Below are 27,583 nucleotides of genomic sequence, written 5' to 3'. Positions count from 1 at the left end.
TCATTTCTTCTCACACCTCTCCAGGTCAGGGCCCTTCAGGTGGCGGGATCAGGTGCTCCCAAGCTTCCTCCTGGAACACCATGCCAAGCGGAAAGGACTGCCTCCGCCTCTGTTCAACCCCAATGGTGACTCTGTTTTTTACAATGGGAGGAAGTTCAAGCTTCAACGCTTTGGTAAGCAGGGCTCACTGCCAGAGAGTGCAGACCCAGGCCTCAAACTAGGGATGCTTCAGGGTGAAAGGATTCCCCAGGCAGCACCCCCTTTCCCCCTTCCTTCTGTGGGGGGTGACCATGGCCACTGTCCTAGCTGGGCACAGGAAGGTGGGGGCTCCCTGTAAGAGGGGAAGGCTAATGATCCGGGACCTCCTCCTTCTGCCCCCTCCAATCTAGAGCCCAAGCCCCCTAGTGCTCGTTACTTTGGACCTAAGAAGGAGCGCCTGGCTCTGCACCTCCTGCACACCCAGGGGCTGGTACCTGAGCACGTGGAGACCCGCACACTGTACAGTGACAGCCAGCCAGGCATCGACCAGGTATGTAACCTCAGAAGCTGGATCGGGAGACAGGGGAACCCATCACCCAGGATGGAGCCTTGGACAAAGGGAAGGAGAGACCAAGTACTCAGATGCACACATGCAGAAGACACACCCATTCTCACGTCAATAAGTAAGAAGTTCCAGTGCCACTTAGGAAGGAGAGAGTCAGCTGCATCCATCTGCTACAGCAGGATATGCTGAGGCACCTAGCAGCCAATGCCAGCACCACCTGTCTCTTGAGGGAGGTGGGGCAGCAGCACCAGGGGTCGGCATGCAGACACCATAACTGTGGTGTGGCTGTTATTACAGGTTGTGTTTCCTTGTGGCAAGAAGCCCCAAAGAGAAGGGCTAAAAACCCCATGGCTGACAGAATGGCTCACCCCATTCTCCGCATTCTCAAGCTGATAGCACATTTGAGACAAAAAGTTCTGCTGAGCATTTTTTTTAAAAAGCATTCTCATTAAACCTGGTTTCTCAAATGGGGTCAACTTCAAAAAAATAGAAATTAGGTCATATACTTTGAAAGAATGTATTTGTTTCTTCCAATGTTAGCATTTCCACCCTTTTCCTTTTTCTCTCACCATTTCATCTTTTTCTTAGACCTCTGTGCTTTAGCTTCATATCCTTCTGATGTGGTTATTCATCCTAAATTGAACTAGCCAGGCTATCTAATTTACACTCGCTTAGGGCCACAAAGCTGGTTAATAACTGAAGCCCCAACCCCATTCAGGAGCCCTCCAGAGGCTTCCAGCCTCAACTGCCAAATGGCATTAATACTTCAGACCCAAGTCACAAGTGACATGCCGACATCATAGCCATCAGCCTTGAAGCCATCATATACTACCAATCTGACTGCACTGTTCTCCCAGCCAAAAAAAAGAAAAAGGGGAGGATGATGGGAGGGTGACCTGACTTCCTGTCTGAAGTCATTCCACCTCACAGACCCTGCACCCCACTCCTCAGTGCTGGGAACATGGCCTCCAGACCTCAGAACCTGGGATGGGGCTCCCCAGGTCAGCACGTGAGGACAGAGGCTAGTGAACCCCAGCAGCTAACCCATCTCCGCTCCAGGGAAAGGTGCAAATGTGGGTGGACATCTTCCCCAAGAAGCTGGGGCCTCCTGGCCCCCCTGTCGACATCATGCCCAGGAAGCCTAAAAGGTGGGTGTGGGTGTGCTTGCCAGGGTAGCCTCCCCAGGTGCGGGCGCTGGTGTTCCCGGCATTGGGCATGGGATCCCTGGGGCTTCCCTCCCGAGCCTCCCAGTTCAGCATGATGGAGGGCTTGGGAGGCGACCCCCTTCCCCAGGCCTCTCCCCCTCACCAAGGCTGCCCTGGCTTCAGGTACGAGCTACGCTGCATCATCTGGGAAACTGCCCAGGTGGACCTGAAGAACATCACCTTAAGCAACGAGATGATAAGTGACATCTATGTCAAAGGGTGAGGCCAAGCAGGAAGGACCCCAGGAGTTTCTAGAGTCTCCCAGTTCTGCTTTCCTAAGGGTCCTCCTTGTCCTGGGCTGACACTTGTCCACTGCCACTGCATCTGGTGTCAGATGGGCAGCCCTTCCCACAGGGCTCCAACTTGGGAATGGGGACAGTGCACACGGACCCCAGGTGAGAGGACTCTGGCCCCAGGTGGCTATTCGGGCTAGAGAAGGACATGCAGAAGACAGATGTCCACTATAGCTCCCTGACTGGGGAAGGCAGCTTCAACTGGCGGTTCATCTTCACCTTGGACTACCTGGCAGCGGAGCAAGTATGCGTCCTGAGCCAGAAGGTAACGCGAGCAAGGCAGCTTCCCTTCCTCCTCCCGCTTCAGAGACTTATGTGCTGCATCAGAAGCCCCAGGCACAAACCCTCTCCCCCAACAGTCCATCAGGCTGAGTAGTGGGCTCCTAAGGTGGCCAAGGAGACTCTCAAAGACGACTGGCAATAACACACTCCTCTGCCATCCCCCAGGACTACATATGGAGCCTGGATCCCACAGTGATGAAGTTCCCAGCTCGGCTCATCATCCAGGTCTGGGACAATGATTTCTTCTCCATGGATGACTTCCTAGGTGAGATCCTGGTACAGGGCCCGTGACCTCGGGACAGGGAACTCCTCTTGTGACAGCATTTCTCTGGGCTCAGGGGTCCTAGAGCTGGATCTGTCGGACATGCCTCTCCCAGCCCGGCATGCCAAGCTGTGCTCTGCCAGGATGATGGATGCGGAGCCGAAGTGGCCCTATTTCCTCCGGCACGAGCACTTCTCCCTCTTCAAGAAGAAAACTGTAACTGGCTGGTGGCCTTGCCAGGTCCTTGAGGATGGCAAATGGCGCTTGTCGGTAGGAGCTGGGGAAAGTGTCTACTGCACAGGACTGGTGTGCCCAGCCCCTCAGCTCTAACAGACCCGGGGGCCTTAACTGCATCCCTTTTCCTTCATGGAAGAGGAGGCTCATCCATCATAATGGTGGTATTTCTAGGGTAAAGTGAAGATGACACTGGAGATTCTGACAGAGAAGGAAGCCTTGATCCGGCCAGCAGGACGTGGGCAGTCAGAACCCAACCAGTACCCTACACTTCACCCCCCACTGTAAGGGTCCCGCGGGGCAGATGTGCCACCTTCCCTCCCGACCCTCGTTCACAAGGCCAAGCTGCTGACCCGGCAATATGTAGGGGAAGTGACCAGTAGGCAGACGGTGGAGCAGAGTGATGATTTCCCACTACCCAGCTCAACACACAGTCATGTGGGAGAGAGCAGCCATGGGTGGGGGTGAAAGTAGGGTGGAGGGCCAAAGCTGCTTTTTAGAAGTAAGTTCTTTGCTCTGAATAACCTGACCTGAAAGTCCCCTCTGCCCTTCACTCTCTGACATCAACTCTGCTCACGGACAGACGCACCACCACCTTGCTGTCATGGCTTCAATCACCCATTAAAAACATCCTCCGTATTTTCTGGAAACGCTACCGCTTCAAAATCACAGTAGTCTCAATCATATTGATTATGGGGCTTATACTGTTCAACTTCATGTATTCAGCTCCGGTGAGTGTGGGGACAGGGACAAAGGCACTAGTTGCTCTTTGGCTAACTCTGGAGAGCCTCCCGGTTGCACCCTCAGGCTAATTGTTGCCTGTTCTCCCTAGAACTATTTGGCCATGGACTGGGTCAAACCTAAACTTCGGCTGAATTCGCCCATTACAATAGTCAACAACATCATTAATTCACTAAACGCCAGCCATAACAACTCTTCCGTCCTCGTCACCCAGCATCTGAACCGAGAGCCTACAATAGAACCTACAACAAACCATGAGCTGAAACTCCTCCAGGGACCCATAAATCACCTGCAAGATATTTTTCCAGAACTTCCAGCCCCACAGGGCTAATTTGCCAGGGTCTACCTGGCTTTGCTCTGCCCACTGTCAGCCCTGCCCTGGGGCTCCCACCAGTTCCTGTTTCTGTCTTCTAGAACAACAAGGAACTAGGATATTCTGGCCATTCTGTACAGAAACTACTTTTGCCAAGAAGGGCAAAGTTGTAATCTTCCACTGAAATAAACTTTGTAAAAGAGAGCCACCTTGTCATTTGGGGGTTGAAGATAATATGAAAGGCTGAAATGCCAGCCTTTCAGATAAGATAAGGACAGGGAAGAATGTCACCTATCACCTCTAGCCTTCAGGGTTTCCTCCACTCTAATAGACTGGGAAGTCAGAGAGAAACAGGGAAAGGGTGATGACTGTGAGGAGAGAAGTGGCTCCATGGGGTAAGCAGAGGGCCAAGGACACGGTCTCACCTTTGATGTGTGTGCATAAAACAGCCACGCCACAGACTGGCACAGCGCTCCTCTAGGACACACCTACTCGGCCTTATTCATGGAGGGAAATATTTATTTCTAGAACAAAAAGAGCTAGGGCAAGACACACGGAGCTGGGTCAGACAGCCTGCCAGCACCCCATGCCTCCCTAAGGCAGCAGGGCTGGGTGAAGTTGCATCTCAGGGCTCCCCACCTCTTTAAAAAGCCCCAGGGCATCATGAGCTGGGTTCACACAAAACCCACAAGTTTGAGCTCTCTCACACACCCCTCCCCTGCTGAGACCCTCCTCCTGCACCACTGCCCCCCATCTCAGGAGCTCACCCAAGCCGTCCACTACAAGGGTCTATCCCATCTCCTCTTGAACTCAAAAAAGACAAAACAGCCATTAGCCTGGAACTCTGCTGCTGCTGTTGGGGAGGTGTTAGGAGGTCCCCACCCCGACCCCACCACAGTCTGCCAGGAGCTTCCTTAAGTACCTGGAAAGGATGAAATGAAAACCCACACCAAGCCAAGGGGACCCTTCCTCTCTTATGGGCTGAGCTGAGGGTCTCCCAACCCAGGATATAGGGCAAGGACTGAAGGGCTTGGGGCTCAGAAAAATGCCCTGGACCCTCCCCCAGACCCACACCTAGAAGGAAGGACATCAAAGTCAGAAGCTCTTGTTTGGTTTCCATCAGCCATTTTACGAATTCCCTCAGGCTACAGAAGTACATGACTGGAGAGCTCAGAGCTCCAACCTTCTGGAGTCAATTCCATCACAGGGCAGACAGGGGAGCAGCACATGATCCCTTGTCAAATAAGGCAGTGGAATAAGGGCGACCCTAGAAGAGTGACACTCAGGCTCTGGTGCTCAGTGACAACAAACACTCCCAGGCACAGATAACTGGGTCTCTACCGTGCTCAGATTTGCAATGAACACAGCACCTCTTTCTCATCCATTAGGAGGAGAGAAGCCAGACTTCCTCCTGGGGGTACTGGCCAAGGCTGTAGGAAGAAAGCTTCCTTACATTCTGAACATGCAGAGCAGAGGCCAAAGATCACGACAGACACAAAACATGCAGCTACCAGGCTCTGGATGGGACAGGAACATCTCCACGTGGTCGAATCATACAGCAAATGCTGCTTTTGGTGCCAAACCCTGGAGCTGGTCACTGTCAGGATCAGTCCCACCGCATTCATGAAATCTTCCAAGCTTACTCACTTGCACAGCAACTTCCAGCTAAACATGACTGAGGACCTAACGGGACCTACCTGGAAAGGCCGCAAACACACCAACAGAACCAAGGGCCATGCTGACCAACAAAGGCCAGAGCAGCGAGCCAAAGCAGAAAGCCCTCCCCTCCGGCTAGTTCATGAGGGTTAGTGAAATGCATCTGTTTTGTAGCCCCAGCCCCAAAAGAGAGGCATCGAATGGCTTCCAGCCCAGGCTGCATTGGGGTAGGGGGGCAGAAGTTTCCATCCAGATTCCAAGGATGCTGCCAGGTGGACAGAGGCTCAGACAAAAAGCAAAAAACAGAAAACAAACGGTGGGAAGGTACGAGGAGATCTTGGAAGGTTTAAACATGAAGCATGAGGATCCTGAGTCCAACGCCAAGGCAGCCCGGGCTTTGGAGTCCTTTTCTGTGATCTTGGCATCACAGCAGCAGATACTATCTCCACCCCTCAAGCTCCCAGGGGAGGACTGCAGGGAAAGGCACGTCACAGCATGGCCCTGGGGGGTGGGCTTCCTGAACGAGTCAGAGGGCCCACAGATGACCGTGTCCCTGCATTCAAAGCTCTAGTGACAGAACAGAGTCCCTGACCAGTTGCTGGAGACTGAAGATGACCGCTGGGCTGTGTGCTCAGGCCAGCACCTGCTCCTCCCATCCCTCACGGTGATAGCCACAGAGGTGGCAGTGGCACTTTAGGGCTCAGTAGAAACGCTTTCGGCTCTGTTCCTGCCACTTGTTATAGAGTATGATCCCGATGACAATGGCAAATACGGAAAACACCAGAGAGAAGAAGACAATGAGGAAGAGGGCCAGGCCACTCAGGGGTGGCAGTGGGGCTGTCACTGAGGAAGTGAGAGAGAAGCAAGTCAGCACCAGGGAGCCTACCCTGTTGGGAAAGACTGCCCCACAAGCCACCCCCAGGCTCTGAGCCCTTTTCAGGGGCTAAAGCCCAGATTCTCCCTTTCCAGGTGCCTCAGTTTAAAATGCAGCAGCCTTATCCTGCTCATCTGTAACCAGGAGATAAGTGACAAGCAGGTGCTAGTGCTCTGTATTCCTCAGGGGCAGAACAGGGAGAAGCCCTGCTAAGGGTAGGTGCAGGTCACCTCTGACTGCCCCCAGCGCTATGGCCCTCCCCTTCATGGGCTGTCCCCAGGGTCCCCATGCTCACTTGCAGGTAGCTTCATGTTGTCGACCGAGGGCAGGAAGACATCTCGATGAAGCTTCTCCTCTTCTGGGGTTCTCTCCACTGTCAGCTCAAACAGCTTCAGGGAGACAAGGTCGTGGTTGTCTAGGAAGAGAACAAGGATACTCAGGCCCTGCAGACGCGGATTGGAGCATCTTGGTTCCAGCTTCTGGTGCACAGCTAACTGGCAGGGACCTTAAAAAAATAAGTGAAACCTCTATTTTCCCATGTAAAAATAAGGCAAGGGAATGGGGAATATTCTCTATTATTCTGTATTTAAAGTTTTTATCAACAAGTATGCATTACCTGCATAATTTAAAAATGTAGAGACAACACTAAAATGAAATCCCATATGCTACATAAAACCTTCCAGCCCAGTGAGGCCAGCAGCACTGCAACCCCTTTAGTGGCGATAACATGCACAGGCAACACAGGAGTGGGCCTCCGGCAGCTGTGTGACAGCTGCAAGCAGGGCACAGCTACCGGACACATTTCCCCTCTGGACTGGGCCTAATGCTTTGTAGCTTCTTGAAACTGACCCCTGAATCTCACTAGTAACTATGAGAGAAAGGATCAAGGAATTAGGGGCTTGATTTTTATCTCTTTAAAGTGTCATTATAAACTCACTGATTCAGACACATTCGATGCGTTGCACCACACTGAAGCTGTACATTTTGATGTTCAACTCGACTGATCTTGGTCCCATGGGAGCCTGTTCGGTTGGCTCCTGAGCCCTTTTATATGAACTCAGAAGTTAGGATTATCTTCCTGGCTCTTCTGGGAAGTCTTGCTTGTACACTTCCTGTCTCGAACCTGCCATTTCTCCAAGCTCTTGTTCCTCTCAGTGGTGACTGGTCTTCAGGGACCACAAACCTGAGTGCCAGGGAGCTCATGGCTGCTTGGTTGGTCCCCAGGGACCGGGCTTCTTATCATTTCTATTACTAGGATGGCTTCCACACCTATTTGGACTCTTAGAATCTTTAGCAGACATGAAAAAACTAGATTTGCCTTCAAACAGAAAAATGTTTTCACTGTCAGGACTGAGTTTAAACCATGGACAGGATAAAAGGCCAGGGCAACGCCCCTCACAATGTATTATCCCCATCCTCCTAACAATTCTTGAATTCGCAGTAGCCCTTATCCAAGCCTATGAGAGGTACCAGGGCTGAGACAGCTAAGGTGCGCCCAACTTTCTCAGCCATTTTCAACAATCCACTGAGTTACAGCAAGAAGGTACCAACAGGAGAGATCTTAAGAGAAGGATGCAGATCACAGACTTAATATCCTAGGCATCGCCACCAAAAGCCAAGAGCAAAGGACACCTTAGGATAAACAAAGAAGTGATTATTCTCTTTGGCCACTGCTAACAGCTAGAAACAACTTCCCACTGAAAAGTACATCGTCAAGTTAACTGAAAGCAGGTCCCAGAAACCTGTACGCTCAGAGAGAAACCATAGTAGACAAGGAGATCTCTTTCAACTGGGTCACATTACAAGATTACATTGCAAAGATCTAAAGCTTGTGCCTCTTGTCCCTGTGCCAGGAAGAGCTCTGTCTTCCAGCTTCAGCCTGCCTGCACAGTATTCAGAACCTAGTGGCCAAAAACTAACATCTTTAAGTGACAGAAAGCATGCTACCTGGAGCTGGGGGTGGAGGCAGGGGAGGGCGGGTACAGCAAAGGGGCACAGAGAACTTTGCAGGGATGGAAACGTTCTGTGTCTTGGCTGTGACGGTGATGACACAGGTGTAAATATCAGTGAAAACTCTTCAAGCTATGTACTTCTGTAGTATGGAAATCACATCCTCAAAAAAAATCAGTTGCCAGGATTTGAAAAATTAGATTTCCTTTTAAAAATCCAGATTCCTGGATTCTCTTGAAAACTGGAAGCCATGGCCTCACTGAGACCACATTTTTCTTGGCAATAATGGCTGGAACTGAGTAGCTGCTGCCTACTTCAGATAGGTGTTTGCCTCTCTTCTTTGTCACAAGAAAATTCTATTCCACGTTAGCTTTACTCATAATAAATTAGGTCCAAAAACTCAAAAGTCTATTTTTTTTTTTTTTTTTTACTTCTTCTCGACATATGATTTGAGCTAAAGCCCAGGAGAGAACAAGCACATAGAAGAAGACACAAATTAGGACAAGGAGGTAGAAAACCCCAAGGAGATAGGAAAGCACAGATAGCAGGCACTTGTGAGTGCCACATCCATTACAGCAGGCAAGAGCTTAAGAGTGACTGGTCAGACAAGCTGACAGAGGCTACAGAGCCAGGGCTGAGAACAGAGTGCCACACATGGCAAAGACACAGAAGTAACTTTCACGAGACAGCTAACACCGTGGCAGAGACTCAGGGCCAAGGCAGCATGCCAAGAGCGGGAGAGCCGGAAGCAGGAGCATCTGTACACACAACACATTCAGAAATCTGAATACGAAGAAGTGTCTGGGGGTCAGTGAGAGAGGGTAGCAGCATCGTGGGGAGGTCTGCTTAAGGGAAAGGGTCCCAAGCATGTCAGGAAGGGGAGGAGCCTGACCAGAATGGCAGCATCAGTGATGGGAGAGTGCAGACCCCAAACCCAGGCTGGAGGGCGGGCTCTGTGAGGGGGCAAACGCTGCCGTCCCTTGGCACCGACCATCTCCTGAGACAACTATCCGAGGACGGCCTCAGCCTAGGGCGTTAAGGGACTGGGTATGAGGTGCAGGACGATAAACACTCCCAGGGCACCTGCCTCCCAGAGCCCCATTCATCTGGCTTCCTCTGAGAAGCTGAGGCCTGGCTTCTGAGACGTGACCTCAGTCAAGGCAAGTAAGGTGTGTACGTGTGGTACCCGAGAGGTCCCCGGTGATGGAGGAGGTGCCGAAGTAGTAGCCCCGGGGCAGGCGGACCCCAGGCACCTCGATGCAGTCCCTCCACTCGTGCTTGCCGTCAATGTCCATCATAATCTAGAACAGAGAGAAGAGAGAGATCAGGGCCAGGCCATAGGAGCAGGAGCCAGACAGCTCACACTGCCAGCTGGTCCAGAACAGAGACTCACCGTCAAATGCCTCTTGACATAGCGGATCACAAGGAAGGTGTCATAATGGAGGTTGCGCACAATGGCTGTACAGCCCCCCAGCTCTGTTGGCCTCCCATCCCGCTCATGATCATAGCTGAGGGAGCCGTTGTTCACCATGGCAGAGATGTAGGGAAACACTCGCTGGGAAAGCAAAGGAAGCACCTTCAGACATGCCTGTGCCAATGGTGACAAGGATAGTGCACTACAAGCTGAGTTCTACAGTGACCAGATGACCACTCAGACTCACTGCCAGTGGCCCCCAAGATGCCACACTCAGATGGTCACCCAAGGGACATGGCCCAGGAAGTGACTGACTCTGCCCCCGCCTTCAGGAAGCCTCTGTGCCACAGACTCGGTGGGTGAAAGGGCCCGAGACTCTGGCGTCTGGCATGAACCCTCCCAGGGGTCCCTGCTGGGCACGGGTATTCTGCCCGAGACCAATGACTTTCATTTTATGCATATGTGTCTATCTATCCAGATGCCATGTCAACTTCCTGAAGAAGAAAATCACTCACCATGCGTCTTGTATGTTTCTACCTCGGCACTATCCCTTCCCCCAGGGTGTCTTGGACACAGCAGGTATTCTGAAAATACTTGTCTAATCAGGAAAACCTTTCCATTCAGGATAGCTCCTTTCAAATCCTAAAACCCTCTAAGCACACAATGCTAAAGGACTAGGACCCCAAGAGGGCACTGCCAGAGCCAGGTTGCCAGATGCTGTTCTCCAGCCACAATGGCTGTTCTCAGGCAAAGACCTTCCAGCCCACTCAGCTTCAGCCCCACACAACTTCTCCCAATGTGATATTTGGAGCAAGGTCCCCCCACTGCAAGTTTCCCAGATCCCACCTATTTTCTACCTACTTCAAAGTCCCTCCCCCTCCAATAGCATTTAAGAGCAAACTCCTTCTCAGAGGTAATGAATGAGCTAATAAGCGCTCCAGAGCAGCCCAGTGCTGGGCAGTGCAGAAGAGAGGCGAGGAGACACGACATGCCACTTCCTCGGCGAGTTCTTCACCGCCCTCAACAGTCAACATGCAAGGTGAAGATGCACTCGAAATCAGAGACTGGTGACCCTTGAGACATGGATTCTAAACAGTAGTGAATGGTAGATGGACACACAGGGAGTCAGGGATGGCCATGGGTGTCAAGAACTGAGTACCTGGACTCCTGGAGAATATCGCCTCTTCTGGGCCTGAGAGGGTCCAGCAGGTTATTATAAAACAAGAAAGGGCACAGAAGACAGGAGACCAAGTCAGAAAGAAACAGCATGGGAGAGCTGAGTGCCAGCTGTGGTAGATAAGCAAACTGACTTCATTCCCCATGCAGAATCTTAGGGTACATGGAGGGCATTCAAATCCTTACACCCCTCAAAATTATAGGCAAAACGATATGCACAGATGCTTGTACACCTTCTGAGGAGAGGGTGTGTAACTGTCACCAGACCCTCAAAGGGGCCCCCTAGGAAGACCGCTCTAAAGCCCTGAAGCTTTCAGATGCTTCATAAAACACAAGGTGCCACACCATCCAAGCAGGCCCCACTTATGACTCAGAGTCAGGGGACATTCTGCAGACATCGAGTTGGTCTGTACCTAGACTGCAGTATTTCTGTAGCAAAGGGACAGGAGTGACAAACAGGGCTAAGTTCTTCCAAATTCAAGGTGTCCTTTCCTGCCCAGGACCTCAGGATATAGCTCTAGCCAGAAAGACAAAAAGCCCACCATCTGAGAGGCTATGAAGTTAACGCTAACCCTAATAGGTCTTGTCACACTAACCTGCATATGGGCAAGGAAAAGCTCCATGGGAGCGTTGTAACACGACAGGTTTAGAAAAATCATCAGGCTCAAGGGTATTCAGTTTTGCTCCAGAAAACTGCTACAGTTCTAGCAACAAGAGACACCTTACATAGGCTCAAGTAAGCCCTGCCCCATGCGGAGGGGGCGAAGGTGTAGAGCCCAGAACAATCCTCCCTCTGACACTTTATGGGCACCTGATGGGCCAAGCACTGTTCCAGATGCTGGGCTTTAATGGGAAACAAGACAGGCATTTGCTCTCAAGGAGCTGACATCACAGTGGAAGAGACAAACAATAAATAAGTAAATAAAATTTCAGACAGTGATAAACGCTCTGATGAAAATAAAAGAGGCACTACAACAGGGACTGATGAGGAGATGGCCTCTAAGCTGAGACCCAGGTAGGTAGAGGGTCCACTGGCAACATGGGGGTGGCGTGTTTATGGACGAGAAATTCAGCTGGTGAGGAGGCTGGGGTGAGCTTGGGCAGAAGCCACAGAGGAGTGCAGGGTGGGCCTCCAGGTAGGCGCCAGCAGGTCTGCATGGGCCACCAGTGGACTACGTACGTGCAGGACTACAGGGTGGCAATTTGGTCAGGGGGTGACCAAATTGCCATGGACCTTCGCTTCTATGACTAACATCTAAAGCAAGGGCTCCACGGGCATGGCATCAAACACTGTACAGAAATGGGCTTGACACGAAACTCTTCTGAGGAACAGTAGCAGAGGAAGGAGTGTCATGCTCCAAGGACCGATGACCCCGAGGCTGGCTTCACGCAGCACTCAACCACCTGTGACCACAGGCTAAACTGTAGTGCTCATGAGCATGCCCAGGACAACCATCCTCAACCTGAGGCTGCTGGGTGCCCAGTTACCCAGGTAACAGCCACAGGAAAGCTGTGGCCTCAGGGTCACCTGGGGAGCTTTCAGCAGCACAGCCACAGGCGCCCCTCAGTCATAGGCCCATCCAGGAGGTCAAGAGTAGGACAGAGGATTCTTTCTTAAAAGTACCACGGATGCCTGTGTTGTGTAGCCAAATTTAAGAAACACTGCACTAGAGGCTGAGCCCCACAGCTGTGGAGCTCCTGGAGCCTGTCAACTTCAGCACCTTGTGACCCGGTCCGGCTCTGTCCCTCACTCTAGTAGTAAGTCTTTCAATGGACCTTATTTTCTATGCCCAGTGTTTGTGAGGTGTTTCTTGGGTAGCTGCTAATTCGCAAAGCAGCAATTTCCTCTCCTTGGAAGGCGGCCTATGTGTAGGTAGAACCGAGGGGTCACTGACTCAGGCAAAAGTGGTGGTTGCATTCCTAATTTAAGAGTCATCAACAATTAGGAACTCCAGGCTGTTGTGCAAATGGCCATTGTCTATAGGGCAGAAAGATGTTTCTACATTTTTGTCCTACAAGGCCACTTAAAAGAAAGCCTCTTTCTCTACATAGTGGCTGCGCCTTTGGCAAATCTCCACTGAAAGGAGGCCCGTGGTTTATGGGGCCTGCACTGCCACCCCGCATGGCCGAAACCTGCAGCCCATGCACCCATGACCAGGGGGTGGGGAGACACGCTCTAACTGTGGGCACGCCACTTGCAGCTGCACAGCCCTGCGTGGGTCCCAGCAGCTCTCTCAGACTGTCTCCTCAGTGGAAGCAGAGGGAGTAATGTGCTCACAGGGTGAATGATGAAGACAACATGAGACATGCAAAGCATCGAGTACAGTATCCAGCATTCAGTGGGGAGTCAACAAGTGTTCATTCAATCTGCGACAAAATTAATAAACTTCTAGACAGAAACAGTGTTCACAGGTATTCGCATGTAAGCACAAAGCCAAACAGCCATGGACCATTAAAATCTCCAAAAATATTTGGGGATTAATAGGTTTGCCTTTTTGGGGTTTTTGATCTACTAAATATACTAAAATACAATAATGACAGAACAACCATCTTTATAAACATCATTTTTTAAAGGAACACTTTAACATAAAAAAAAAAAGAACTATGTAATGTCATAATAAAACACCTGGCATTTATGAAAAGTCACCTCATTGTTCCCACTCTGAGAGCCGTGAAACCCTATCACCAAGCGACATGAGCTTGTGAACATGGGAGCATTTGGGAGCCGCGCTTTAGGGCGGTTTTTCCAACTAAACCATCCTGTAGCTGAGTAAGCCAGCCATGTCTGTTCTCTGGAACCTGGATATGAAGAAAAGGACGGTGGGAGAGGAGGGAACAGAGGCAAAACAGCTACTGCCCAGATGTCTGCACAATATCCCTTATGAATGTCATTTAGCGGTAAGAACAGCCAGCATTTTCTGAGAGCTTGCTCTGTGCCAGGCACTGTACTCAGTAAAGTGCACATATGCATTCCCTTAATTACCACAAGCAGGGGGTTGTGGTATTAGTCTCCCATTTCACAGGTAAGGGAATGCTTAAGAGAATACAGATGGCAAGCAGTGAAACAGGCAGTCTGGCCCCACGGCCCTGGCTCCGTCACTGTGCTACTCTGCTCTCTGCATCTATCACTAAGGAAAAGTGCTTACTTAGGACATGCTGGGAGGTACAAAACCAAAAATCTAAAACAAAACTAGGTCTCCAAACTGCAGAGACCCTGAAACACAGAGAAATATAGATAGACACACACAGAGAAGTAAAGGAAAAGGACGAAGCAAACGCAGTAAAACATTTTGGGGAATCTGAGCACCCCAGAATTATTTGCTGTATTCTTAGGACTTATCTATAAGTCTGAAATTATATCAAAATTTTAAAAAAGATGAATCTGTACCTAGTATTTACCATACTCTCAATTTTTCTATATATCTAAAAAGTTTCAAAATTAGAAGTTTAAAAAAAACAGTATGTTCATATGATGCAAAGTTGCTTTTAAAAAGATGTTCATAGTTTTGCTTTTGTTTTAGCCTTTTCTGATTTTCCTGTAACAAGCTTTTATATAAAAATAAGAATTAACAAATGCCTCTTCTACAACACCTCCCTCACACCTCCATTTGATCCTCCCCTCAGACAACTGGTGGAACACATTCACTGCCACTTCCACAAAGGGACACTTTTCAGACTGACAAGTCTGTAAGTTGCTAGTCCTACAGAAACCTTCGTCCAACTAATGCTTTACATGGGAACCCATTCTACACAGAGTGCGATCAGTGAGACTACCGCATTATCGAGTAGCATGACAAGGCCCCAAATTACTACTGACCTACACTGGTGACTCTGTCCCCAAGGCTTAAACCTCCTCCTCTTAAGAATACATAAAAGGGGTGCCTCCAGCCTTCTGATGCTAGAACGCCTTCACACACGTGAACAATATCATGGTCTCTTAAATTCATAGAAGTGACTGTAATTCCATTTATCCTAGTTGAGACCCCACTAGAACAAAAGCCAAATGATGTCATTTGAGGACCTAAATAGTGCTCTAAAATCAATAAACAAAACGAGACATGCCCAAATACCAAACACTGAAGTCCCGGGGCCCATCTCCCCATATTCAAAGCACAGCCTGACAGCACATAAGTGCTTCTTGTGAACGAGACAAACTTGTCTATAGTTTTCCTCTGTGGAGCAGATCTATGAACCTCCAAAAACTGTACGTAAAATCCCCCAGGTGCCAGCAGCTTTCTGTGGGCTCACTCCATTCACTGTATTCTCCAAAGGGGCAACCTCAAAAGGTAAAGAACCCAGAGGGGAGTGTGCCTGCTCCCTCCTTCCCCTCTCCGTCACTGTCCCATAAACATCACCTTCTCCTCGCCTTCACTCAGTTCCAGCAGAAAGTCGCACATTTCAACTTCCCTCGAAAACTAGCTCTCACCAATGAAGCCCAGCCTCAATGCTGCGTCACTCTGGAGAGCCTGCCAATCTTCCCCAACCGGCTTTCCAACGGGGTCTCTTGGGAGACACACTGCCTCACCTGGGACTGAAATGAAAACCCTAAATCACACCCATGGTAGATGACAATGAGAACTTAAGACATTCTGGAGTCTTTAGGAAGCTAAAGATTGTCTTCACCAACAATAGAGAGACCAAGTGGGACCAGGGTCTCCACGGAGGGAATGTGTTTTTAAACTGAAGGGCCCAGTATTGTTAATTTTCTTCCAGTTTCAAAGGAGGAAAAACAATCATCACATTAAAAAACATGGGAAACCCCTCAAACTAGACTTCCCAGCTGGCCTGACCTGGGAAGAGCAAGGAGTTTCTCCCTGGTCCCCTACCAGCTGTAACCCTCCATGGAGTGAGGCCTAGCATCTCACTGGGAAGAATGAGGACAAGGCTGCAAAGGGTTGCACGTCCGTGCTCCCCTTCCAGAAGGCTTCTGCTCCTCGCACTCTGATTTTAGCAGAAAGACATTCCGGCTCCAGGGTTGCTACTGAGGTCCCTGCAACTTTTCACCAGCACCTGGGAAGTGATGACCATGAGCTGATGACTTCAAGTGCCAAGAAAAGACGGTCAGGTTATGTTTTAATTAGCATTTTAACAAAACAGCAATACTAAGATATAATTCACATACTGCACACTTCATCTATTTAGTCTATAATTCAATGGCTTTTAGGATATTCAGAGTTAAGATTGTGATTATAACAAATATTAGAACATTTTCATCGCCCCCAAAAGAAACCTCAGACCCACCAGCAGTCACTTACCTCCCAGCCCCCCACCCAGCCCCAGGCAATCACTTATCCACTGTCTCCATAGTTTGCCTACAGTTCATTTGACTGGGATCATACAATATGAGGTCTTTTGTAACTGGTTTCTCTCATTTAGCATGCTTTCAAGGGTCATCCACATTGGAGCATGTATCAATGCTGAATGATATTCTACCGCTTGGATACATAACATCGGTTTGGCTACTCATCGGTTGATGGTCATTTGAGTTGTATCCATTTTCCGGCTATTATGAATACCCTGAACATTCACGTAAAAGCTCTGTGTAGATATGTTTTCATTTTCCTTGGGTATATACTGGGGAGTGAGATCGCTGGGTCGTGCAAATTCCATTTAATTATCTGAAGAACTGCCCGTTTTCCAAAACAGCCACTCCATTTTACATTCCCACCAGCAGTGTATGAACGTTCCAATTACTCTGCATCCTCTCCAACACTTGTCATCACCTCTTCTTCTTCATTTTAGCCACAAAAGTGGGTGTGAAGTGGCATCTCATCATGCTTTTGATCTGTAGGTCCCTAATGGTCAATGATGTTGAGGTCTTTTAATGTTTATTGGCCATATGTGTGTTTTCTTTGCGGCAATATCTATTCAGATCCTTTGATCACTTTTTAATTGGGTTGTCTTTTTTATTATTGAGTTAAATCTAGAATATATAGTCTCTTACTAGATATATGATTTGCATTTATTTTCTGTTATTCTGTGGGTTGTCTTTTCACCTTCTTGATGGTGTCCCTCAAAGCACGAAAGTTTTTAATTTTCAGGAAGCCTTCTATTTTTTTCTTTTGTGGTTTTTCTTTCTGGAGTCACACCTAAGAAACCATTGCCTAATCCAAGGTCATGAAGAATTAACCCTGTTTTCTTCTAAGAATTTTAGTTTTAGCTTTTACCTAGTTTTTTGATCCATTTTGAGTTAAAATTAGTGTATGGTGTGAGGTTGGGGACAACTCCATTATTCTGCCTGTGGATATCCAGTTGTACCAGCACCATTTGTTGAGAAGATGATTCTTCCATTACATTTTCTTGACGCCCTTATCAAAAATCAACTGCTCAGAAATCTGAGGGCTTATCTCAGGACTTTGAAACCTATCGCATTGACCTGTATGTCTACTTCACGCCAGCACCACAGTTTGATCACTGTAGTGAGTTTTGAATCAGTACGTATGAGAGAGACCTCCAATTTTGCTCTTCTTTGGCAAGAAAGATCATTTTGGTTTTTCTGGTTCTCTTGAATTTTCATTGATTTTAGGATTGGCTTGTCAATTTCTACAAGGAAGCCAGCTAGGCTTGCAAGAGACAGGGATTGCGTCAAATCTGTAGGTCAACGTGGGGAGTATCACCATCTTAACAATGCTAAGTTTTCCCACTTATGACATGCAATGTCTTCCCATTTACTTGAGTCCTTAATTTCTTTCAACAGTATTTCATAGTTTTCAAAGTATTGGGGTTTTTTGTTAAATTTATTTCTAAGTATTTTATTCTTTTTGACCATAGTGTCACAGGAATTGTTTCCTTTAATTTTCTGACTGTTCAACAAAAGCACATAGAAATAACATCTGATTTTTGTATGTTGATCTTGCATCCTGCAACTCTGATGAATTCATTTATTAGTTCCAATAGTTTATGGCTTCTTTAGGATTTTCTATACACAAGATCATGTCAACTACAAACAGAAACAGTTTTACTTCTTCCTTTCCAATCTGGGCATTTTTTATTTTCTTGCCTAATGGCCCCAAATAGAACTGCCAGCACAAATGCTGAACAGAAGTGGTGAGCAGAGATCCTTGTCTGATCTGAGGGGGGAGAGCAACCAGTATTTTATAACCAGGTGTGATGTCAGTGGGGTTTCCAAAGATGCCCTTGATCAGGCTGCAGAAGGCCCATTCTAGTCCTATTTTGTCGAATGTTTTTATTATCATAAAGAGGTATCAAATTTTCAGATACCTTTTCTATGTCTATGGTTTTTGTCCTTTATTCTAGTAATACGGTCTATCATTTTAATTTTCAGATATTAAACCAAATGTGAATTCCTAGAATAAATATATTTGGTCATGGTGTATAATCCTTTTTATATGTTGCTGGATTTGATTTGCTGGTATTTTGTTGCTAATTTTTACATCCATATTCATGAGAGATATTGGTCTCTTATTTTCTTGTTATGTCATTTTCTGGTTTTGGTATCAGAACAATCCTGGCCTCAAAGAATGAGTTGGTTATGTCCTTTCCTTTTATTTTTAGTAAGGGATTGAGAAAAATTAGTAGTAATTCTATTTCCTATATTTGGTAAAATTTACCAGTGAAGCCATCTGGGCCTGGGCTTTTCTTTGTGAATCATTTTTAATTACTATTTCCATCTCTTGTTATAGACTTATCCAGATTTTCTACTTCTTTCTTATTTTCTATTTCTTCAACTACCATTTTAACAACAATTTATGATCTGGCTACCTCACTGTGGCACAGGTAGTAAGTGCCCCACATTCCCAAATACCAAAGTTCTTGACATACTCACTTAAACTGTAATGTGACTTTGGATAATCTGTCGTGATTTCAGAGCCAAACTTAAACTCAATGCACATCCTGAACCCCCTAGGCCCTTCTCAGATGCATTACTGGTTGCTAGCATTCTCCCAGTATTTCCTCAGGAGCAAATGTGGTAGGAAGTGAGTTGAGTAACAAGGTCATATGCACTTTGGTAACAAGAAAACAAGGAAGTAGAGAAACGCTGCCACCACAGCACTTTGAGGGTCTGATGGATGTTCTACACCCTCTTACAGGCTCCTGTCCTCGTCATCCAGCACATCTTCTACACATGACATCTGCAAGTTTTCGAAAGGTACTGTTATTTGTCACCCTTTCTTTATGTGTTCAAAATAATAAAGCCAAATAATGAGACAACAGTCTCTGAAGTCAAACCAAGAGTCACTGACAAGTTTTTTAACTCTTCTGGACTTTGGTTTCTTATCTATAACGGAGGAGTAGTAATCATATCTACCTAAAAAGGTTTTTAAGATAGTAAATAATACACAAAAAGTGCTTGAAACAATGGCACCTTTACGTACCATATCAAAGTATAAACCACACCACTAACAAAATACATCTGATCTTAGTTTCTAAAATAGTTCCAGGTTGTTAGGATGTAGAAAAGTATACTTTCCACACTCTCTGCACTGAGTAGCTCTAAGGACTGACATTGCATAGATCATATGAGAATAATAAATGTCTCCATTCTCAAGGAAATCCACCCAGCAGAAGAAAACAATGCATGGGAGGTGACAGAGCATCATAATTAAAAGCACAGCCTCTGGAATCCAGTGGACCTGTGTTCAAAATCTGGATCCACCTTCATCAGCTGTTACCTTGAACGAGACTTTTCTAAGCTTCTGTTTACTCATTGATAACATGGAAAAAATAATGCTACAAGGAGATGTGATGAGGATGAAGACAATATTTACGAAGTGCTTGGCACATACAGCCACCTTATAAGTAAAAACTACTTTTATTAGGTTTCAAATTTTTGTTTTAATTTAAAGAATTGTTTAATCAATAAAATAATAAGGCAACAATGATTTTGGCCCATGGGTTCTCAATTCTGGCGGTACACGTGACTTACCTGGAAATCTTTGAAAAAGAAAGGTTGCCTAGACTGCACCTAAGACTAACAGAATCAGATTCTCTGAGGTTGTTCCTGGCCAGCAATATCTTTAAAAGCTCACCAGGTAATTCCAACGTGCAGCTGAGAGTGAGAACCGTAAGAGCTGGCCAGAAAAAGAAGTCCAATTTTTACCATCTGAAACTAATTTTTGTAATAGCTACTCTTCTTACGAAATAAGCCCATCGGACCTGCTCTCTCATGTTAGAAATGCTCCTATCTGAGGGTGAAATGGAAGCCAAGACAGTCTGAACCATTCATTTTTGGGAGAAACAGAGGGCCAGGTTTAAAACTCTAGTCATGCCCTGAAGCCCAGACCTCTTGTTTAGATGTACTTCTAACTGCCACCATGTCCTCAGCTGCCAACGTAATCACGACAAGCCCCCATTAAATTCCTTTAATGCACTTACTCCCTTAGAATACATTCCAGACTCCCTAACGGGAGCACCGCCCTTCAGAATCTGGCCTCACAGTGCACATGGGGAAGACAAACCACACACGTGCAGACTGTGCCGGTACTGACCTAAACAGCCAAACCACCAACCGCCCAAGACGACACTGCTCCATCTCCACGGGCAGTGAATGTGCCAAGGAAAACAGAATTACAACATGAATGGTGCCCCTGGAATTGGGCAGCATGGCAAGACGGCTGGCCCGTCTCTCTCTCTCTAGCCTTATGTCTCTCTGATCCCCCTTTTTGATCTCACGCTCATTGCCCCTTCTCTCACTTTATCACCTTAACACATGCTTTTCCCTCTGTATAAAACACCAGCTCCTTATTCTGCAAACCTCAATGACAATGTCACTTCCTGGAAGAAGTCTTCCCTAACAGCCGCCGCCACCACTGTCCCACCCCAGGTTAAATGTGGCTGCCATGTTTTCCCATCGTACCAGCCAGCTCCCCTACCAGCATTCTCATGCATCAGTACTACTGAGTGCAAGGACCACGTGGCCTGGCTCACTGATTCCCAGAGCCTGGCACCTAAAAGGGGCTGATGGACAGTGGAATGAAGAGGGCCCAGAAGCAATTCTGAGCTGACCCACGACAAAGGGCCCTTCTCCCGACTGAGGTCTCACTTTGCATCTCCTCCAAGGTGAACTCTGTGGGAAATGTTAAAAACAAACCTCGGTGTTACACATACAATGATGTGTTCCTCCAATTTTTTATAAGTTTGAAATTTTTCATAAACTTTTGCGGTAAAAATAAAGTGAGTTCTACCTCCATCCCTAATCTGGTGTTTCTTGCTGAATATTATTTAGCCACAGGATACCCAGCAACAACCTGTCACAATCATTTTCCCATCATCCGATGGCAGAGCCACTGGGCAGAGAGTACTAAACTGCTGCTAGAATTAAGAAAGTATGAAAGAACATATAGAGTCTGCAAAAAGAGGCAAAATGCTTCTGCCAACAGCCAGATACCAGTTTCCTCACAAATGCTGAGATTTCATCCATTTCCTCCAATAGCCTTTCCTACAGGAGAGCAGAACTGCTGTCCAGGTCTGAGAACAGGAAGAAGAAAAAATTGCCGGACAGAGTGAGCAAGCTGCAGGGGAATGCAGCAGTGATGCACTAAGTCAGGGGGCCAAGTGACATAAGTCAGCTTGCTCTGGGGCAGGCTGACCAGCCAACCACTGACCCGCTAAGCATGCTCACTTCTGGCAACCACCTAATGTGCAGAACACCGTTAATGCTAGAGAGAAACCCCCTGTTCAGACAGCCATTCTCCAAAGATTGTGTGCCACAAACAGTTCTCTCTAGAAAAAACCCTGAAAAAGATATTAACTTGTGAAGTTCAACAGATGAAGAAAGTAGAACCAAAACCCTCACTTCCTGTTCCCTCTGCTCCCTCCTCAGTAGCATTTCTGAGGCAGAGGACAGAGACGTCCGTGTAGCTGACCTAAGCTCTGACACTTGCCATTACCTCTTGCTGCTTCTCTTCATTGGGGTAGGTGTCTACAAATACTCCCAGCCCCACAAATTTGTCCATGTTTCCAAACACAGGCCCTAGAGAGAGAGAACAGATGAACAATGAAATAAAGCAGGAGTTGATAAAGGAATCCTACAGCACTACGATGGAGAAAAAGTGAAATTCAAATGACTCCCAGGCCTCAGTTAAGATGAGAAAGCACGTAAAAGCACCCAGCAGAGTGCCTGGCCTGTAACAAACACCAAGAAGCATCTGCAATTGTTTGTTACTGAAGGCGGGGAAGAAAAGGCCGCTCAACCCTGTTTAGCACTATAGCTGCTTCCTGGTCCCAGTTGGTTGCTAAGGTGCCCCTAAAGAACTCTGCTTCACAAACACCTGATGACGACCATGCCCCGAGAGAGATATGAATTCCCAAGTTCAACTTCTTGTTGCAAAAGAGACCAAGTCGCATCAGGCGGAGTCGGCCCTCTGCTTGGAGCAATGGCTCCTGCACAGCAGGGGGAAACAGATACCTCTTCTCCACCCAAAAGTGCTGAGGTCGGTCCCGGTGCCACCCCTGAAGGGTCACTCACCTAGTTGTCAGTGTTCGGGAGAGCCAGCGCCTTCACCCAGCCAACAGGCCAGGTGACTTCACGGGGAAGTCAGAAGGAACTAATAAGCAAGAAATGGCCCCAGGATCAGTCAAAGTCAGCTGTTTACGAGGACTCAGACCCCATTCTAGAGACTAAACAGGCCAGTCTTTATCCAGATATCAAGGGAGAGGGAACATTGCTGGCATTGTGGAAATGCACCCTTCTCAAAAAGAGGAAACATGAATAACCAGGCCAGTGACACTCCACAAGAGCAACCCAAGATCCCAATACCTGGCTGCATCCGATCCTTGGTATACCAGATGGCCAAGCCATCCCCATGCAGATTCTTCTTCCCTTGTCCATGGATTCTGAAGTGCACCTGCAACTCCCAGTCTCTCAGGAAACATGGCTAAAGTGAAAAAGACACCAAGGTCAGTGAAAAAGCATGAAATATGAACCCTTCAAGCCCTCATCAGTGGTCTACAGACTTGGAAACATAAATGTAGGATACGTGAAGCTAAGGTCTAAAACTGAAAGCTAAGACTTGCTACTTATCTGTGTCACAAAATTAAACAGATTGAGCCACTTCACTGTATGTGAGATTTAATATGAAAAGTGAATAAACCTCCCAATTATCTTCAGTGTTTCTCAATGCAAACAGGACAGTACATCAAAGCTGGAGAAGACACGCAAACGCCATGGAAAGCTACCGTGATCCCACATCCAGCCCAGTGGCTCACCCCAGAGAGGATAGGTGGCTGCATGAACTCACTTGCAGCTCAGGATCACTTCTCTGACAGAAAGATTCTAAAAAGCTTGGCTTTAAAGGAAGGTTGAAACCTCATTCATTGCAAATGAATAAGAAAAACTAAGTTGTCATGCAACAGTTTCCGGGAATAATTAGCAGATGCTATACACAATTCTAATTAGTTAGACTTGGTCCTATGCCAAGCTGAGGGGTGAGCGAGAGTTCCCATGACAGGGAGTAAGTTACAGTTGCCAAAACCTCATGCTCATGGCCAAGAGGCACAAACGCACTAGTAAGACCACCAGCATCACCACCACCACAGACAGCCTCTGATGGGGAAACATTATGGACATGGGTACAAATCAGGCCTATTTCTTATTTTGAATTGTGTATCAAACCTTGGGAAAACGAAGAAGGAGGTAAGTGGATGGTTAAGCGCTTTAAATAGGTGAATGCTTCCAAGTAGAAACCAGAGTGGGTGTTTGGTTTGGAGACTCCTGGTTGAAGATCACTGTGTGTGAAGAAAGTCAGGGAAGAGGAGTGGACAGACCATGGGGCTCAGCCAAAGGCTCTCCAGATAGATTGTTCTGGCTCTTGGCAACAAATTGTTAGGTCATTTTCAGTTTTCAGTTTAATTCTGGGAAATCTCTCAAAAGTACTAGTAGTAGGAGTACACAATCCAAATGAAAGGGTGCAGAATCTTTTGAATTTACCAACAAACCCTGAAATCTCCCTACCTGTGTTGTCATTCTCGGTTCTCATCTTTCTGCTGTTACATTTAGATTTCAGGGCAAGGGTGGAACTCAGCAGCAGGAAGCTGCTCGTAGCCACTGGGTAGGTGTCAGGCTCCTGGGAAGAGGGCAGGGCCTGTGAGGCTTGCGCCAAGCCGAGAGGTGTCTGTTGCTTACCCTGGCCCATGCAGCGCAGTGCTCTGCAGCTCAGCTCAGGGCCATGTCTAGCAGCAGCTCTGACACCTCGCTGTGCGTTAGATTCGCCCAATGGTCAAGCTGCACCCCATTCCCATTAAGTCAACATCTCTGGGGGTGGGACCAGGCATCAGCTCCCACGGACAGCCAAACATTCAAACCACTGCTCAAACCAATGCATCCTATCCAAGTAACTCAGAAACAACTCCAAGGCTCTTTCTGAGAGTCAGGTATCAAAACATACAGGTAGCAGGGAATCTGAAAAAGGTAGGAAAACTAGAGCCTGGACTACAATTACTGCTAAAAGATTTATGTAGAGAGCTAGCAAGAAGGCAGCAAAGCATCAAGCCCTGCACATATATCATTTAGTAACCCAGAGACCTCCATCTACGAACCTTATAACAGATGTAGAACATAACAATGCATGTTTCTATAACCATTATAATAAGCTCCTACCTAAGCTTCTTCATGTCTATGGTCTCATTGTATTCTCACGACCACCCTCATGGGCACATAGAACAGTTATTATGAAGCACATCCAATAGACGGAGAAACTGAAGACCGAGAGAAGTTAATTGCCTGCCGACGCGCGCGGTGGGTCTGTGACACAGCTAGATCTGGAACCTGCATCTTCCCGTTGGCAGCCCTTCACTTCTGCCACCAGGACACATGGCCCTGTGCTCTGTCCACAAATGAGCCTGGCACTACTACAGTCTGGGTTAAGGCGCCAGCTTGTGCAATGGCTTACGTAAAAACTTCTCTTCTCCCTCTGCTCCTTCAAAATTCTCTGCACGTAAAGTTAACAAGGAAAAGAATAGTTCCCTTTTCTGAGGTTCACTTATCTACAACTAATGATAAAAACCATGGAAAAGTAAGTTCTTAGCTTATGAGAACCCAAAAGAAAATATCAAGGATGTCAAGGTCATTCCCAAAAGTAGTTGTAAAAGATTTAGAAAGAGCCCTGGAAACTGAAAAGGAAGCATCATCTTACACTTGTACAAAATCACAGTGCAGCTGCACCAGGAATGCTGCATTCGCTTCTTGCCGCCATACCTCAGGGAAGACAATGCAGCTAGAAAAGGTCCAGAGAAGGACAAGTAAAATGACCAAGGGTTCAAAGTGGCTTCCGCATGGAAATAAAACTTAAAATTAGAATCTGCAAAGTGAAATAACAAGGTAAGGGGGAATACTGGGATGAAGTTTGGAATAAATTTAAAAGAGCAGTCTTCTACTTTCCAAAGTAATTTAACATGAGTTATTAATCTCCAAGAAGTCATATGATCAGGTCAATCAGAAATTAAAGACATTTCAGAAAACAGAATCAAAATGACTTATTTTTTATAATTAGGGCAACAGAGAGCCTTTCTTTAAATATCTGATTTCATTAGGAAGGTCATCATAACCTCTGAAATAAAAACCCTTGATATCCACATAAGACTGAACACTGGGGAGAGATGGTAAAATTAAGTCACAATACGTCCCTGGTGAACTTTCTTGAGCTTTTTGGGTCACCAACACAGGAGGGAGAAAGAGTCTTACCACCCGGTTCCACAGGGCACCCTGTTTACTTTGCATATCTGGGGTAAGGCGGATATACTGGGTCATCACCATGGCGCTGCCCATCAGATTCCACAGCGAGGAACTGCCTGTGCCCACACCTACAGGGAGGAAGTATATCAGTTCATGCCCTTTAACACCAACCTGTTCAGAAAGCCAGCACGGGCCCTCAGGAAGCCAGCACGGGCCCTCAGGAAGCTGGAGTCATCTTTTTTTTCCCTTTCATGTCAATCTCCAACCTCCTGTAATTCGTAAATCTTAAATCCTTACTATCTTTACCTTCCTTTCATAAAACCCTTCTCAGGTAAAGATCCCAAAGTACATCATAGCTATCGCTTTAGCCATGCCACAGTGACCAGAATTCAGATCCATTCTTCCCTTTTAATATGTGAGTAAATTTTAGCACCATGAAAGAAAAAAATGCCCCAGTTAAATCAAAAAAGAGCTTGACTCTCAGGTCTCTGAGGCTTAATCACATTCCTTTAAATAATCCAAGCCTGACCCGGTACCTCAGACTCGAAGCCCCTTGAGAGTGAGAACTGTGTGTCTGTATAAACCCCAGCAGTAGCAGAGACCAGCAAAAAGGAAGCGCTCCATGTATCTGCGAAGTGAATAAATAATCACCCTTAGCGGCCCTGTAAACGCTGGTGCACTCAATTTTGTTTGTTTGCTGTCCACCTACCCACATTCCAGTGGAGAAAGAGACTTGCGTTAGCTAAGTCACGTGCACTGATTTGGTCCTCTTTGTAGCCAACTATATAAATTCTCTGCTTGATAATCTGTGCCTAGGGGCCTGTGAACCCTAAACAGATCAAAGGTACCAGCCTCTTTCATCAATAGGGCTCCTGCACGGGAGAAGGGCAGGTGTTTTAACTGGCAAGAGAATTTCATTTTTTTCAATCGGACCAAGTTCTACCCCAGTTCTGCCTCCTGCTTTATTTCTAGCACATCTACAGCTCTGTCCCGAGACGAGCTCATTGCTAGTGGCCCTCCATCAATCGCTACCACTCTCAGTCTTCTCCCCTTTCCATATTCTTCCTGTCCAACTCCGAGCCCCGCTTTGTCCAGGCCTAGCGCTAGCGGGAACCAAGAGCCCTGCTTGCTTGGACCTACTGGAAACTTCCAGCGCTAAATGCGCGGAGGTTGCGGGGGAGCCTCGGAAAGTTGAACCCTACCCTTGGATCCTAAACACGGCGGGAGTCCCGGTGGGCCCCCACCCACCGCCAGAAGTTTCCTGGGGCCACGAAGCCCACCGCCGCCCGCCTCTACCGAGAAGCTCAGGTCCCGAAGCCCTCCCTGCGCACGACCACCTCGCCCGGGGCGCCTCACCCTGGTAGGGCTTCGACAACGAGTGCTCCCGTTTCAAGTACTCGAACGTCTGACCCGCCCCGACTTGCCGTGGGCCCTGCCCAGAACCCAACAAAAGGAGAAAGAGCAACATCCTGGGCCCATTCGGAGCCGACAAACGTCGTGCCCAACACCGCCACCACCCCGAGCGACCCAAAGTCGCCGCCATCTTTCCCACCGCCGTCCCTTCATCAAAAGCCCTCCCCATCTCAGAAACCATTGGCCCATGAAACCATCTGGCCCGCGTCCCATTGGTTCTTGTTCAGTCCCCGCCCCCACAGGTGAGCATCTCGCCGATTGGGTGGCTTGGGTTTAGTTGCCTTGCCAACCCGGGAAGGGAGCGTGGCCGAATGCCTGTACTCCCTTATTTGCATTTGACCTGCGCTCCGCAAGGCCTGGTGGGATACGTAGTGATTTCCTTGTGTCGGCTATCCAGAGTAGATTTAAAGAGATAAAAGGTTTCTTCTACGATCTAGAGTAAATTTAAAGAGATAAAATGTTTCTTCCTGTCCCATGCAAACGTTCTATCCTTCCTGCCATACCATCTTCGGCTGTGCCGACCTATCAATCAGAAGCATGTAGAACTGAAAGGAAAAATAGACAAATCCACAATTAAAGTAGCTGGAAAATTGT

The 27,583-nt window shown here is 47.5% G+C and overlaps 2 protein-coding genes across 4 annotated transcripts in view; one reads left to right on the top strand and one right to left on the bottom strand.

Moving 5' to 3' along the window:
* Nucleotides 1-4,035, top strand: part of FER1L5 (fer-1 like family member 5) — a 39,135-nt gene extending 35,100 nt beyond the window's left edge. The window contains exons 37-46 of the mRNA XM_039872639.1: nucleotides 25-173; nucleotides 390-529; nucleotides 1,604-1,692; nucleotides 1,873-1,968; nucleotides 2,166-2,307; nucleotides 2,490-2,589; nucleotides 2,663-2,856; nucleotides 2,995-3,104; nucleotides 3,404-3,551; nucleotides 3,653-4,035. Of these exons, the coding sequence (XP_039728573.1) occupies nucleotides 25-173; nucleotides 390-529; nucleotides 1,604-1,692; nucleotides 1,873-1,968; nucleotides 2,166-2,307; nucleotides 2,490-2,589; nucleotides 2,663-2,856; nucleotides 2,995-3,104; nucleotides 3,404-3,551; nucleotides 3,653-3,892 (1,408 nt within the window). The 3' untranslated portion in view covers nucleotides 3,893-4,035. The remainder of the gene's footprint in view (nucleotides 1-24; nucleotides 174-389; nucleotides 530-1,603; nucleotides 1,693-1,872; nucleotides 1,969-2,165; nucleotides 2,308-2,489; nucleotides 2,590-2,662; nucleotides 2,857-2,994; nucleotides 3,105-3,403; nucleotides 3,552-3,652) is intronic.
* A 942-nt stretch (nucleotides 4,036-4,977) lies between these two features.
* On the bottom strand, nucleotides 4,978-27,166 carry LMAN2L (lectin, mannose binding 2 like). Of its 3 annotated transcripts, none has more exons than XM_039872526.1 (8): nucleotides 26,933-27,166; nucleotides 25,586-25,704; nucleotides 22,664-22,781; nucleotides 21,795-21,877; nucleotides 9,748-9,909; nucleotides 9,541-9,655; nucleotides 6,700-6,819; nucleotides 4,978-6,373 (listed from the first exon to the last, which is right to left on the bottom strand). In XM_039872526.1, exons 1-8 carry the CDS (start codon nucleotides 27,156-27,158, stop codon nucleotides 6,231-6,233), a joined length of 1,086 nt encoding a protein of 361 aa, XP_039728460.1. In that variant the 5' UTR covers nucleotides 27,159-27,166; the 3' UTR covers nucleotides 4,978-6,230. The 3 variants fall into 3 exon arrangements, with proteins under 3 accessions (XP_039728460.1, XP_039728458.1, XP_039728459.1); XM_039872524.1 differs by having other exon boundaries at nucleotides 6,700-6,909; nucleotides 26,933-27,154; XM_039872525.1 differs by lacking the exon at nucleotides 9,748-9,909 and having other exon boundaries at nucleotides 26,933-27,153.
* Between the last annotated feature and the right edge of the window lie 417 nt (nucleotides 27,167-27,583).

The sequence above is a fragment of the Pteropus medius genome, unplaced genomic scaffold (assembly GCF_902729225.1).
Source record: "Pteropus medius unplaced genomic scaffold, Ma_sr-lr_union100, whole genome shotgun sequence".
Lineage (NCBI taxonomy): Eukaryota > Metazoa > Chordata > Mammalia > Chiroptera > Pteropodidae > Pteropus > Pteropus medius.
The sequence above is the reverse complement of the archived record's forward strand: the minus strand, read 5'-3'. Positions and strand labels throughout refer to the sequence as shown.

What these genes read in the sequence shown, in the direction of transcription:
- LMAN2L (XM_039872524.1), bottom strand. Translation starts at nt 27,119, where the DNA reads ATGGCGGCGACTTTGGGTCGCTCGGGGTGGTGGCGGTGTTGGGCACGA. An exon ending in GTGCCCTGTGGAACCGGGTG is followed by an intron (nt 22,782 to 25,585) that starts GTAAGACTCTTT and finishes TTTTCACTTTAG; the next exon opens with CCATGTTTCCTGAGAGACTG. An exon ending in ATGTCAAGAGGCATTTGACG is followed by an intron (nt 9,656 to 9,747) that starts GTGAGTCTCTGT and finishes TCTCTGTTCTAG; the next exon opens with ATTATGATGGACATTGACGG.